At 36.9% G+C, this 15,226-nt stretch overlaps 1 protein-coding gene across 4 annotated transcripts in view; it reads left to right on the forward strand.

Moving 5' to 3' along the window:
- Positions 1-11,323, forward strand: part of IMMP2L (inner mitochondrial membrane peptidase subunit 2) — a 480,274-nt gene extending 468,951 nt beyond the window's left edge. For all 4 annotated transcript variants that reach the window (XM_087766618.1, XM_087766617.1, XM_087766619.1 and 1 more), the window contains one exon: positions 10,831-11,323. In XM_087766618.1, coding sequence (XP_087622744.1) covers positions 10,831-10,950 — 120 coding nt within the window. In that variant the 3' untranslated portion in view covers positions 10,951-11,323. The remainder of the gene's footprint in view (positions 1-10,830) is intronic.
- Positions 11,324-15,226: the final 3,903 nt, after the last annotated feature.

A 15,226-nucleotide genomic window follows, 5' to 3' on the forward strand; every position in this document is an offset into this window, starting at 1 on the left:
TTTTTTCCAAGTGAAGTAAAAGCTGGGTTTAGTACATTTAATCTCTTCTCCATAGTTTTAACAAAAATACACAATAAATCAGATGAAGAGAAGAGAGGAAATATTTAAGCATTCTTAAATTCATAGCTATTATTATAGCTATAAGGGGGAGAACAATCTTTGTATATATCTAAAGTATTTATGTGGGTTTTTTTTTCTGGTAAATCAGCTTGGGGAAATTACATATACACAATTATTTTGATGAAATTTGCCATTTTAGGTAAGCTCTAGCCATCCTCACACAAAGACCTTTATTAAGAAGTCTTTTATAATTTTAATAACATATCATGCAGATATTTAATGACATTTTGATACCCTAGCTGCTCATTGAATATTTACTCCCCATTGCTTTTCATAGCTCATATTGCCAACAGCATGTTTTCTGTAAGTCAAAGTGTTTCTGTATGCCATTTTAGAAGAAAATGTAAGCAAGCCTCACAGTAGGATTTTTTTTGAAATATTTAGTTAAGTGGAATAGTCTATCGAACAGTCGTCTTTTTAAGGTAAGAGAAAATCAAAATTATTTTATTAACGGTATTGCAACAACCTCATTTGTATCAGACTAAAACTGTTAAAATGTGTGATACAAAAACGGAGAAGCTGTGAGTAGTTGACAGATCTATTTGCTGAACATACAAGCTATTGTCACTGAAAATTTCTGAACAGTTCTAGCTTTAGAAAAGGCTTGCTTTGTCCAGTAACAATTGTAATATCATAAGGTGTTGTACCATTTTGTTTTAATTAAGAGGTATTTTCTCACCTATTCCCTTGAATTAGCTTTTCTGGCTACTGCTAGCCTTCTTTACTTGGCCTTTTTTTTTCTTACCTCAGCATTTGATAATTGCTGTAACATGATCTTGCCTGACTGCCAGGTATCTGCCAAGTAAAATTTAACTTAATGAACTTTCCCAGACATCTGGGGTGTGCTGCTCCCAATGCTGCCCCATCACAGCACTCACTGAGGGAGCCACTCAGGCTGGAGCCGCTCCTAACAGCAGATGAGGCAACAGCAGGATGGGATGTTCTCCATGACACCCCTTAGTGTCGATACTTCTCTAAGTTCATAAATAGCCCTGATTTTTGACCTATGAGATCAGGTACTTTTCTGGAAAGAATATGAAGAATATAAATTAAATGCAAGAGGTAACTAGTATGTGGGTTTTTTTTACACATCACTTGTCTTGAAGAAGAGTTTGAGTGTATCTAGAAATCAAAGCCTACTGTTTCCTTCCTTTCCTTTTATTCATCCTGAATGAGTTTGAAATGTCATCTCTCCCAGCTTGCATGCATATGATCCCTGGCACAGTCATACTTTAGGAAATTTGGTGAAATTTCATCTACCTTCTTAGCTTGTTTGCTCAGCTTTGCAGTACTAGTCACTCATCATTAGGGCCTGCTTCATCTGTGAGTGTGCAGTGGAGGCAGAGCAGGAATATGCCAGAGCTCTCCCTGGTATTGCACAGAGCGTCACAGTAAATGTCCGTGGCCAGAGCAGTGCCAGGACACCTCTGTCCAGCTCTCCTGGAAGCACAGAGCACCACAGGGGTGACGAGGCAGAGGGCATGGTTCCATCTGCTCAAGCACCAGCCCTCAGGGGTGAATTGGGTCTGCAGAGGAGAGGGGTAGTGAGAGGATGAGTGCAATCCCTGGGTAGTGTGTGAGCTCTCGGAGCTGCTTTGTGACTCCTTCCCTTGTACTCGTTGCACTGTACTGCTGCTTTTGCCAAAGCTTTAGAATGAAACTCTAAATTAATGACACACAATGGAGCAAAAATGGAAATCAACTTAATTTGCAATGTACAGCATTTCTGTATAGTGTCCTAAGTATTCAGTCAAGAAAGACAATGCACATAATCAATATCAGTGTAGTAAGCTGAAAAATGTCACTAAGCCTGCCATTCTTCTGACTGTTGGCACTGACACAATACGTCGCTGAACAGGAATTCACATTGAAGGCTTTTATGTATTACTGAATAATTAATATGCATAGATTTGGGATATAGCTAATGCTTTCTAGGGAAGATAATGAATGTGTTTTAATAATTGTTTCCTGCCACTTGATTTATCAATTCTTAAAATATTGAATTGCAAATACATTACTGCTTTTTAATGTAGGGCTCTTTCATGAAAGCTATTAGTACATTTTGTTCGTCTGTTGGGTTACATGACTTAGTGACAATCCTATTTAGTCTAGGAATTTTATGCCTCACCCAGTGAAATATTAAAAAGCTTTTAACTATTAAATGATATTTATGTATATCCAGCATGCAAAGCACATCATACTGTGCACTAAGCAAATTCTTTTACCATTTTTATTACTAGAAATCTAAAATAAATAACAGATTGGTTTGTAAATCTTTTTGTAGACCTATTTAGCATAATGGTTCTGTTAATCATAAGCAATAAAGAATCATTTCTAAGAATGCTATACTTAATGAAGATGAAACAGTAGTAGTGCTGGGTTATATATGTTCACCTCTATTTTAAAAAGATGTCTTTAGAAAACACAGAAGAAGAAACCGGGAAGGACTGAAGAAGTTAATTAGCTATAGTGTCCCTTTCAATAATATATCCTTGACAATTCCAAGAAAATGCATTGAGGCAGAATTCAGCTCATAGAATATTTGTACCAAGCCTGTTACTGTGTTTAATTTAGTCAATGGCATTGACAGCTGATTTCTTCATGAACTGACTAAAAAATACACTACTTTATACTGAATTGCTTTAAATCTGCTCTACTTTTATGAATGTAAATTATGGTTCAAAGTTAACTGGTCTCTGTCTGCACATCTAAGTGTAGAAAAATCTCATATGTGAAATATATTCTGTTTTCAGTGACCATTTCCTTCCTTTACCTCTTTTGTAACTTTGTTACAAACTTTGTTTAACACAGATGTAGATGATAGAACAAATGAGAATGCAACCCAGTTATTTTGATATTTAGTACATTACATTTTTCAATTCAATCAATAACCTGAGCTTTTATTACAATGCAGTGACTGTGCTCATGTCTTCTGATATGAATAGCTTAAATTGCAAAACCATGTTGAATTGGAGCAGTCACAATTGTTATACTAATTTCAGACAGCTACTCTGTGCTAACATGCAAATTTTATTCATTCTGGGAATCATCCATTGCATTTGAAACGTATTTCTCTCTTTTCCATCTTATTTTGTGATTATGTCTGTGCATGGATGTGTACTATATGAGCATCCCTTTTGAGTGTCTATTTTCACTGTTTAAAACTTTCTTAAAATAAAATAATTGTCATTTATGTATTTTCAGATTTTTTATACTATATTTTCTATCTAAATGAAGACTTCTGAATTTGATAACTTTAATAAGGATCTTTACTGATTATACAGTAGCTCTGTGAAAGAAAACACATATGGGATGTTTTATCTGTAGCTGGAGCTGCTGCTTCAGCTATCAAACTAATGGAACCGTAATGGAACACTTACTAACAAAATTAATGGGCTGCATTCTTTTCTTTGTCACTAGATCTGTATGGCTCCATTAGGTCTGATTTGTTCAGGGACGAGAGGAAAAAATGATGAAGATGCTAGTATTTTGCTATGTAGTTGAAAGGAATCTATCACTTTTTTTTCGTATTCATGAGCTAGTTAACATCTTGTTATGCCAACCTTCAGTGAGCTGATATAAGTTAAAGAACATCTGTTGTGGTATGGTTTTATTTACAAAATAATTTACTGATTCTCATCTTTGTGTTATTCTTACATTCATAAAAGGAGGTCAAGGATATTTGTTTCTTCTGCCATTGTTCATTATCCCAGATACTTCTACTAGAGGAAGTGGTTTCTCTGGGATTTTACTGTAATCCACAGGATTTTATTTTTATTGAGCCTTTTTCCTGCTACTGCACTTGATAGTAGTTGTTTCAAAGTTCAACCATGTACAGAAAATGAAATGTAATAGCAATCATGTTTACTTTCTATTAAAGTATGGATTTTTTGAAGAGACTAATTTACTGGGAGAATTCTCTGTGAGACTGTTTTACACCTACAATCTAATATCAAAACCCAGTGCAACAACCTTTCTTAAGGACAAGCAATCTAATTTGACACAGATAGCTATCCCACGCTATATATTTTTGTTAGTATTATAGCTGAAACACTGCATAGTCGCCTAAATGTTTCTGTCCTGAGGTTGTTTTTGAGATTTTGGGGGCTGAAATATTCTAGAACTTTTTTCTCACCTTTCTCATTAGCCTGGTCCCTTTACACACAGTTTTCAACCTGCACACAAATTTAGCATTCCCAATCTTCCAGAATTTCAGTATAGTCCAACTACAGCTAATTGGCTGATAGGATATAGGTAGCAGAGCTATGAACTCCTAGATTTGGAGAAAAACATTAAAGCTGTATGTCTGCTCAAATGGTGCCATCTATAAATCACCCATGATTTCTCCATATGAAAGGATTTTTCACCTAACGTATTGGCACCTTTCAGAACCTCTGTGAGGAGTAGCAAGTATCCAGCCAGCAAAATATAGTCTGAATAGACCTCTACTGCTACAGAATTACTCCCCACCATCCCCAATGAGTTTGTGTTAGAAAACAGAAAATTTGAGAAGAAAATTTTGAATACAGCTGATATTCCATGATGCTGAGCATGTGAAAGGCTGTATATAAAGCTTCTTTACTAACCTGCATATGATAAAAAAAATGTAATGAGAATGTATTACTTTGGAGAACAGAAAGCATAATTTGAAACAATGTGTTTGTTTGTATTGTTTTAACTCTTTTTGGTTTGAGAGAATTTTAATTTTTTGTGTTTGCATGTTTATCATTGGCCATGGCATTTGGAAGGCCTGTGCAATATTGCTAGAATATTACTCAGCTTAAGAGACTAAAGCAAAAGTGACTCTTCAAAACCAGAGGCTGATACATGCCTTTAAAATTGTGATTTTCTGGCTGTTGATGAAATTTCTCAAGTACACAAGTTATCATCTGTGGCGCTTGTTATTTAGTTCTGTTTCTAGTTTGTTAGGTAGCTATTACTGTTCTCTTCCAGTGGTATTTTAGAGGATTTGCACAATTTAAACATTTATTAATCAGACCAGGAGACAAAAATACAAATTAGTATTCAATTTTTTCTAGGCTTAAACATGATGAAACAAGACCATTTTTTAGATACTATTTTTTAGTATTTCTTCTTCAGAAGAAGCATATTTGTATTCAAGTACTTATTCAAGTACACTCTCATAGTGGATTGTTGTGCTGATCCAATGTTAAGGATTACTGCTCTGCTTTATTATCTTCCTATTACATTTCCTATTATATTCTGTGACTGATCTAGATATTCCCAGATTTCTTATGTTATTTTATAATTCGTAATATGATTATTACAGGACCTTCTGTCACAAAGATGTAAACGTTTCATGTATATTTCATGTTTTTATTGAAATAACTAAGTTAAATTTCAGTCACAGTCCCCCAAAATCAAAATACATTGTCAGAAAATAATAAAACAGTATATTTAATTTTCTTTTTTCTGATCTTGAATGTTTGGGGTTTTTTTTGAAGCAGAAGAAACAGTGAAACCAAAATGTGTTTATTAAGATTTCATCAAAATCACCATTTTTGTTTAGGAAAAATAAGAAAAGAAATACTAAGTGAGGAAAATACCATAATCTTTCTGTATTTTGCACCACTTAATGAGAGTTTATGTAGTCTCAATTAGGAAACCAGCAGTAACATAATGTTACAGTCAAAACTTTGTTATGAGCAAAAAGGCAAATATTTCTGATACAGAAAGCCACCAGTTCAAGGATAGTTGCATTAAAATCTTAACACTTTACTGTATTTTACTTAGACCATTAATATGGTTAGTCCAGTTACAATGATATTACCATTCACACTCCAAATTATCAAATTAATGCAGAAGTCTCAGTAAAAGTATAGTTTAAAAATGTCACACAAACACTTTCAAGTATCTACCCTTTTCTCAGTGTTTATGCTGCCCCTTTAGGTCCTAAGGTTGGCAGCACCCATCCTCCTCAAAAAGAAGGGAAAAGGGTGGTTTAGTGAGTTGCTGGCATCCTGAATTCTTCACTAGGAGGACAGTGCTGTTGATGGTTTCTTCTTCCTCACTCTCAGTTCCACATGGGGCTTATTTAGTACATTTTCTGACATGTTTTTTTGCCTTTTTCTTTCTTCATTGATTGGCAACATCACTTTTTATTATGTATTTTGTTTTACATATGTTAGTACATTCCTTGTTCTTCCAAACCTTTTTTTCTCTTTGTTAGCCTTAAAATCATTACGTCCAACTCCTCAGCCAGTTTGTTGGGGTTTTTTTTTGAATGCTTATAGGCCTGCAGTCTTTATTATCCCATTTCTATAGTCTTGTAAACCACATTATTATGTTCGTCATAAACATTTCATTCTACACAGAATAATTATTGTATAGGTAAAAACTTTGATTATATCACAAGATTATGCAAGTATAAATAAATATAAAGGATATAAGGAAAATGCAACAAATTAGGCAGTAGTCACCTGATCATTAGAAAAATTGTTGCAGCTAAAGAACCTAAATCAAAACTCCAGATAGGCAAGGGAAGTTCAGACAAAGCCTGAGAAATTAATCTTGAGGCCTTGCAGAGCTGGTACAAGGTCTACGGCTTGTTACTAGCAATGGCAATACTGGCTTACAGAGCTACAATAACAGCTGAACATTCTTGCACTGTTTTTTGTCTCTTTGTCTTATTATTACTTCTCATTAGAAAATTAACTAGTTAGGAAGTCTAGCTTTAGAAAAGGTTGTAAAGGCCTGGGTTTTTTGGTTCTGCGTTGCTGTTTTTCAGGTTATATTCAGTGGTGCTGTACTTTCTTGTTTTAATGTTGTTACAGAATTTCAAATCTTGGCTGTTTAAGCTAGAGCAAAATCACCAAAGGTTCAAGGAAAAAAGAAGCAAAGAGAAATCCGTGGGGAGTGCACCTAACATAAAGTGAACTCGCAACTAGGAGCAGTTGTACCTGAATTTAGCAGGTTGGATAGACTTTACATATCCTGACAAAGTTGAGAATAGCCTTGTTAGGGTTGCATCCTTACCTGGAATTTACCTTTTCTTGAAATACGAACTGAAGACCTGGTTTTCCATAGAAAATTTGGGTGCACCATTGCATGCTGCATCTATACAGGATTCTTGCACAGTCTGAATGCTGCTTTTGCCACTGTGATTTGGGATTAGAAAAGGCATCACGGTAAGAGACAGTGAAGGTGTCAAATGACAAACAGACAAGAAGAGGGGGAGAGTACAGTCTGTAAATCAATGAGTATTTTAAAACAACATATTTTGGAACCAGGAGAAGTGATAGTAATAGATGTCTCTATACTAATAAAGGTGCATTTATCCCAACCTGTTAGGACAGAATGAGTAAGAGAGTTGTAAATACCAATGCAGATAGCACTATCAAGCTTAGGCTTATCTTTCCCTAATGCAGTGCCAAAACTAATCAGTCTCCATACAACTAACATGCTAACAATGAGCTGACTCTGAGGACATATGCTTTTATCACAGTAACAGTGTCAAAACAGCATTATACATTCAAAACTTATTTTGCAGATAAAATTGCTATGTTAACAGAATGAAATCTCAGTTGTTCAATTAAATATTCAAAAACAAACAAACAAAAAAAATAGAACTAATACCTAAACAGCTCAGGTTAGGGTGAATAATATGGATTCAATTCAACATAGCGTCTGTTGTCGCCACAGCAAGAATAATAAACAGATCATAATGTAGAAAAAAAAATCAACTATTTAGATTGCTGTCATCTCTTACTCATGTCTGTAAATGAAATACGTTCCTCAAAGAATTTGTGCCTGTAAAGTACTCATTTTTCTTATAGTTAAGACAGTGTTTCCAGGGGGTAAACTTATTTTCTTAAGTAAAGAGAGTAAATAATGTCTGTAAGGGAATTGATTAGTCTCTTTTTTCATGGATTATTTCAGCATTTCACTGTTGCAACAGAAAGTATAGCCACTCAGTTCACCTTTTGTCCATATCTAACCTTGATGAGAGTAAAACCATTAACAAGGGCAGGTTATTCTCTGTGAACAATTCTGTTCTTCCTCAGTGAAATTCATGGCTGCTGTGGTAACTACAGAATAATAATAGGCAATGGACAAAAGTTATTAAGGTTGTTTGCAGAAGTCAAACATCAAGGTGCTTTTAAAGTGAGCCTTTAAGTTATTATAAAAGAAGCCCTACAGCATCAGTGTCATTTGTTATTTAGTAAAGACTTCCATCACCCAACAATACTCATTTTTCCTTTTTAACCCTAGTCATGTTGTCCTGTAAATCAGGTTTATAGGAAGGATATTTCTTTATTAGTTTCAAGTCAGATGATGGTCAGTAGAAGTAATCCTCTGGGCAAAATTATTCCCAGCTTCAGCTTCAAACAAGTTTTGATTCATTTATTACATTCTCAGTCTGCGTGCAGACCTCCTACTGACATCAGTAACAAGCAATGCACTGAGAAAAACACAGAGCTTTGAAAATGGGATGTTATTTGTGTTTGAGAAGAGTATTTTAACATTTTTCTCTGTACTAATGCTGTCACATTTTATATGCAGTGGTGGGGTTTGCTGTGGTTTTATGTTTTGGCACCAGCCTGTAATGTGTGTGCCATCATGCTGTATACTCATGGAACAAATCCCCAGGGCAATATTACATTTGCAGACTACTTTATGGGATAATTAAGATAACAGATATTGTGAATTCCATAAATATCCAACAAACTACACAGAAGTATGTAAAAAAAAAAAAAAATTAGCTAAATCCTATCAAAATGGAGTTGTGACTTAGCAGCCTGTCCTTTGCTTAACCGTAGGAAAAAAGCTGCAATGGATCAGGGAAACAAGTGATCCTTGCAAGGGATCAAGCAAATGAAATATCATGCTAGCCTGCAATTTCAGTGATCTACTTCAGATTCTTTTAGATATTGTGGGTTATTAAGTAACCAAATTATATTCAAGTAATTCAGCACCTGCTTCATCAAGCTACAGAATATGGAATTAGATATAGACCACTTCAGCTTCACTGATTTGATTATGTAGTAGAGAGAGACTGGTGAATACACATTAATCCTATGAAATTAAATCAAGAAAATTAGCTGAAGATATTCCTAGGGGTCGATTTGGTGTCTATTTGCATAAAATGCTGAATTACCTGCTTACTGAAATAACTTTTTTTTTTTGTGATGAGTAATGGAATGGAACTGAAGAACTGAGTTTATATAAAAATTTAAGCAGGAATGTACAAGCTTAAACCAGAAATCCATTTAACTGTTGGCTCTCACAACAACCAATACCAGATCATTAGAGCATACAAACAAACGTTATATAATTTTTCACTCAGTGTTTCCTAATGTGGAGTATGGAGCCTACACTGTTACTTTGTTTATGTTCAATTATGTGTAATGGACTTTGCTTCTATTATTATTTTCTGAACCAGTTTGTTATTCTTTTCTGGTTTCTTCAGTATCCTGTGTAATATATGTAAGTATGATGTAATCGTGCACACTCTGAAGAAGCATTTCCTTTTTGTTGGCTTTAAAAATTCTTTAAGATAATGCTATATGATGTTTCCTCATTCTTATGAGAAATGATGACATAATAGGCAAATAAAGCCTATGCATCCATGCCATTCATAATTTTATAGACTTCTGACCCTGTTGTCTCTTTAGGAGTCTGAATTATTTAATATTTTCACATATAGAGAGATTTCAGTATTTCTAACCATGTTTTTGTCCTGTTTGTAACTTTTCTATTGGAACTGGATATTTTATAGTTGGTGGGAAGCTTATTACTCACTATTGTCTACAGAAGTAGTCTAAACAAATAATTTAAGATGCAGAAGTCTATCCTGCAGGCTTTTCAAATTAAGCGAGATTAACTCCCTACCAAATTACTTAATTTCAACGTTAAGTACGGACATTGAAGGCCTGTGTTTTTATCTCATTTTCTTAAGGTTTTCTAAGCAATTAAGTTTTCTAAAAAATGCCACCTATAATAAGTGACTCATTTGTAAGCAATATCAGTATTCACTTTTATTTTGATTTACTGAAGTACAACAATAAAAAATAATAATATGGTAAAAGATGTTTACGAAACATGAATGAAGCATAAGTAGTCCTAGAACTTCAAAAATATTTGATCTGTAGGTGTGTTTCAAATAATTCAATCAGAAATACATTTTCATCCTGAGGAAAATATTTACAATTTACAGTAATTTCCATTTTTGGTTGGAGACAAAATGGAATTTTGAAGGACAGTGATAAATAGAAAGCACAGCATATTTAGAAAAGCCACTGTCCTGGTGTGGTTAGTGTACATAGCTCAAATGCAAGACACAAGTTCTGTTTAACTTATTCAGAATAGGTACTTCAGCCTTGTTCTGCCGTACCCAGAATAACTGATAACGGAAAGCTTTCAGTGGATTATAGAATGCCTCACCTGTTTTGACCAGCTGTTTTTCTTGAACCTGAAAAAAACATTCCTAGTTCATGTTTACTACAGCCAGTGCACTTCAGCAAGCTGGTTTGAGTTCCATGAAATGTTTTATTAAACAAAAAAAGAAATTGTCACTGAAGCAGTTTTTCTTTTCCTCCCATTACATGCATGAGATGTTCCTCATGCATGCGAAGTTCTCTACTTTGTATTTTCTCATTGCTCTAACAAATCATCATGTGCTTTGCATTTTCCACATTGTATTTTATTTGCAGTATTTAATAATCTCTCTGGTTTATATATTGGTTACAGGTTTCTCTTGGACTTCTACATGCTCGAGCTACTCATATCCTCTGGCCTCCACAACGCTGGCAGAAGTTACAGCCAATGCTACCTCCAGAGCGCAAACCACTCCAGAGAGAGCAAGAATGATCTAAATATTCAGATGGAAAAACACTGAAGTGAAATTTAACCAGGAAGAGTTGCAGCTTGTAAGAGCTTTGCCAAGTATGCTTTAACATCAGGCACCATATCAGAAAATACATGCAAAATCTTCATGTTAAAATGCCACCTTAAGTGTAAAGTTTGTTGTTTGTTTTTTTTTGTTTAGCTGTTTGTTGTTTTGTTTTTTTTTTTTTTAATCTCAAACAGTAGTGTCTTGTGCGCTATTTTGGTTTGAAATAACTGGTTGTAGAAGGTTTGAATTTTTCTGGGAGCAGTGAAATGCTTGACTTGTTATGACTGTACTGGTGCTTCCCTGGATAAGAAATTACTAAAACCTTCAATAAAATATTTTAATCTTTTACATTCAACTTGTTTCTTTAGTAAGGGAATGGAACCTTTATTATTATTATTGACTGCATATGAAAAAAAACCCCAAACACGTAATATGCTTTGGATTGTCCTATAATTTCTAATACTGAAGAATCAGTACTTCTGTAGCTGAAAAGTTAATCACATATGTAATAAATTTTTTTCAAAAAGTTAATGAGATTTTATTCTTTTAATGCAGCTTGTGTTTATTATTAAACTGAGTACATATTACTTAGTTTTAATTTCTCTTTCAGGAATGTTTTATATAAACATTCCTTGGATATCTTGCTGAAGTAGATATTCAGTCAAAATATACAAATTATATTGCAGTATCTGAAGGCAATGTTTCATTCATTTCTCAAGTATAGTAAATCATTGTTAGTATTCATTTCAACATTTCTTTGAAGCTATGTAATTAGATTATAAATACTAGACAATTAATACTATAAATATGTAATTAACATTATAAATACACTCTGTGAATACTCAGTAAACTTCTGCCTGCACACATTATAAGTGAAAAGAATTTGAAGAATGACACATTTTCAGCTGCAGATTATTATTGAGCTAGCTTATTTTCATAATTATTGAATTTTACTTCAGATAGGATAGTACTTTAAAAATTTAACAAATCACACAAAAGATCTTTAAACATTTCAGCTAAAATCATGTAATTATCAGAACTGCAGACAAGATGAAAATAAGTCTATAGCTCTTTGAAAACACACATCTGCCTATCGGTTAGATGATAGGTTCAATCACCCTGAAAACTCTCTATTACTCTCTAACCTTCTTAAATGCTCCAGCTCTGTAGACTCTCTGAACACTTTACTGTCTACATGTGCCATGATCTTTCTGTGTTCCAAAAAGCTGTTCCATAGGTCTCTGAACTCATCTTAGTTAAAACTAATGCAGTTTGTTTGGGTGTTAATTGCAGTAAATTCACAATTATTTTGACTGGCATAGGGTGATTGAGAACAGTAGTTTGCAATCTTTTTTTTTTTTTTTTCAAATTAATTAAAAAAACTGAAATGAGTTCAAGAAATTTACTGCAGTCATAATTAATTTTGGTGACAAAGATGATACAAACACACATCCATGAAAGGAGACAGAAAGAGACAAATATAAAAAAGAGCGGAACAAAACCAGATTAGATGAGCTTTATTTCTCTCAGTTGTTCAGGTCTTCATTTCCCTTCTTTCCACTAGTTCAGCCCCTCCCTCCTCCTCCTCTTGAGTATCAACTGAGTAGAAGTTCTTACACATATTGACAAGCTGGAAAATTTTGTTGGCTGTTCTGATTCACTGGTACATATTCTGCAAAACCAGTGCCAGAGAGTTATCAACAAAAACAAAGGCATTTGTTCCTCGGTTATTATCTTGATTATATTTTTCTATTTGTGTTGTCTAAAGATACAGCCAAATGTGTCTGCATCAGCTACATTTCCAAAAAGATTCTCTGAAGTTCCTTAGGACTGCAGACCTTATAGAAGAAGGATCCAGAGATATGTGAGAATAAAATTACAGATGAGAGAGAACCAACGGCTGCATGCAAGCTCTTAAGGGGTGCCAGATCTTGCAGCCCAAGAGAGGTGAGGCTGCTCCAGCTCCATGTCCCCAGATCCATCCAGCAGCAAGGCCAAGCATGCATTCCATCTGGGTACTGTGTATAACACATATGTTACATCCATATACATGTGACTGGCCACACGCATCAACAAAGACAAACGCACTTGGTACTTACTTAAACACTGATGGCACCAGTGACCTCATCCTGTTCCTCTCACTGGCTGATCAGGATGAAAATATGTAAGTGGGAAATATATACAAATATATACAGTGTGGATGCCTCCAGCATCAGACACCCATTTTGCCCAGTATACAGAATCCTAGTCTCCCCATTTGCTGGCACCTGGACAAACAAGCCCCCAGACACCCTCCGGTAGATCTCTCCAGTATCTGGGCTTAGACACCCAGTCCATCCAGCTGTTGGACCTGGATCCTCACTCTCCCCATGCACACACATACACACACAAATGGGTCTCCCAATCAAACCACAGTCCTGGCAGCTGGCTGGGACCCCATGGTGCCTCTCTTAGATGTGGTGTCACCTCTAGGGACACCCTCACCTCGCCCTCCAGGCCATGTTCCTGACTTGCCAACTGGTCCGGCTTGGTGCTGCCCAGTGTCATTTACTGACAGAGCACTCTCATCTCGCCCCATACTGGCACCACAAGCTTCCCTCCCCTGGTCCACCTCAGCCACTGGCACTCAGACCGTCCCCACACATGCACACAGCCCAGGGAGCTCTGCACCCAGGAAAATGACTAGAAATGGAGTTTAATGAGGAGATGAGACAGACTGCACTGATGAGGCTCAGGCATCGACAGACCAGCACCTGTCGATGTGCGACTGGCTCCTTTCATACCCTTCTCTCTCTATTTTTCCACACTTGATCGTCCCCCAACCACCCTCGTTTCCCTGACTTCGGTCCCCTAAACATCCCACAACAAGTCTTGTGCAGTACTAAAATGCTCTTGTCTGCACCCCACAGCAAACCCTATACTCCTGGGCAGTGTCACCAGTCTGTGGGGCAACCCAGAGAGCCTCCCCACTGACAGCTGGGGTTAGCTGTCCCCTGTGGGGCTGGTTCAGGGGTTCATGCCTGTGACTGCGTTATTGAGGTCCCCCCACCATCATGCTTCTGTGCTCCTTTATGGCTGTGAGGATGAGACTTTCACAGTCTGCTGACTCCTGTAATAGTCACAGGGAGCTAAGTCATGGTATTATTTGGCTTCCCCCAGCTGCCATTGCTCCTCTGGGCTCCTTTGTCTGTGCAGAGACCAGCTCTTTATCACATAACCTTATACAAGCTATGAAAGTTTAAATGTCCCAAGTATTCAGCTGTGACATGTCTCAAGGAATACATATTCATAGAATCATAGAATCATAGAATCGTCAAGGCTGGAAAAGACCCTTAAGATCATCGAGTCCAACCGTTAACCTAACACTGCCAAGTCCATCACTATACCATGTCCTCGAGCACCGTATCTATCCGTTCTTTAAATACCTCCAGGGATGGAGACTCAACCACCTCCCTGGGCAGCCTGTTCCAATGCTTGACCACCCTGTCGGTGAAGAAATTTTTCCTAATATCTAACCTAAACCTCCCCTGGCGCAACTTGAGGCCGTTTCCTCTCATCCTATCACTCGTTACTAGGGAGAAGAGACCGACCCCCACCTCGCTACAACCTCCTTTCAGGTAGTTGTAGAGAGCAAGAAGATCTCCCCTCAGCCTCCTCTTCTCCAGACTAAACAACCCCAGCTCCCTCAGCCTCTCCTCATAACACACGTGCTCCAGACCCTTCACCAGCTTCGTTGCCCTTCTTTGGACATGCTCCAGCACCTCCATGTCCTTCTTGTAGTGAGGGGCCCAAAACTGAACACAGTACTCGAGGTGCGGCCTCACCAGTGCCGAGTACAGGGGCACTGTCACCTCCCTGGTCCTGCTGGCCACACTATTCTTGATACAGGGCAGGATGCCATTGACCCTCTTGGCCACCTGGGCACACTGCTGGCTCATGTTCAGGCAGCTGTCAACCAACATGCCCAGGTCCTTTTCTGCCAGGCAGATCTCCAGCCACTGCTTCCCAAGCCTGTAGCGCTGCATGGGGTTGTTGTGACCGAAGCGCAGGACCCGGCACTTAGTTGAACCTTGTTGAACCTCATGCAGTTGGCCCCGGCCCAATGATCCATCCTGTCCGGATCCCTCTGTAGAGTCTTCCTACCCTCCAGCAGATCGACACTTCCACCCAACTTGGTGTTGTCTGCAAACTTACTGAGGGTGCACTCGATCCCCTCATCCAGATCATCAGTGAAGATGTTGAACAGGACCG

Source organism: Nipponia nippon, unplaced genomic scaffold, assembly GCF_047370975.1.
Source record: "Nipponia nippon isolate SJK-2023a ecotype South Korea unplaced genomic scaffold, ASM4737097v1 scaffold_3, whole genome shotgun sequence".
In the NCBI taxonomy this organism is placed as follows: Eukaryota; Metazoa; Chordata; class Aves; order Pelecaniformes; family Threskiornithidae; genus Nipponia; species Nipponia nippon.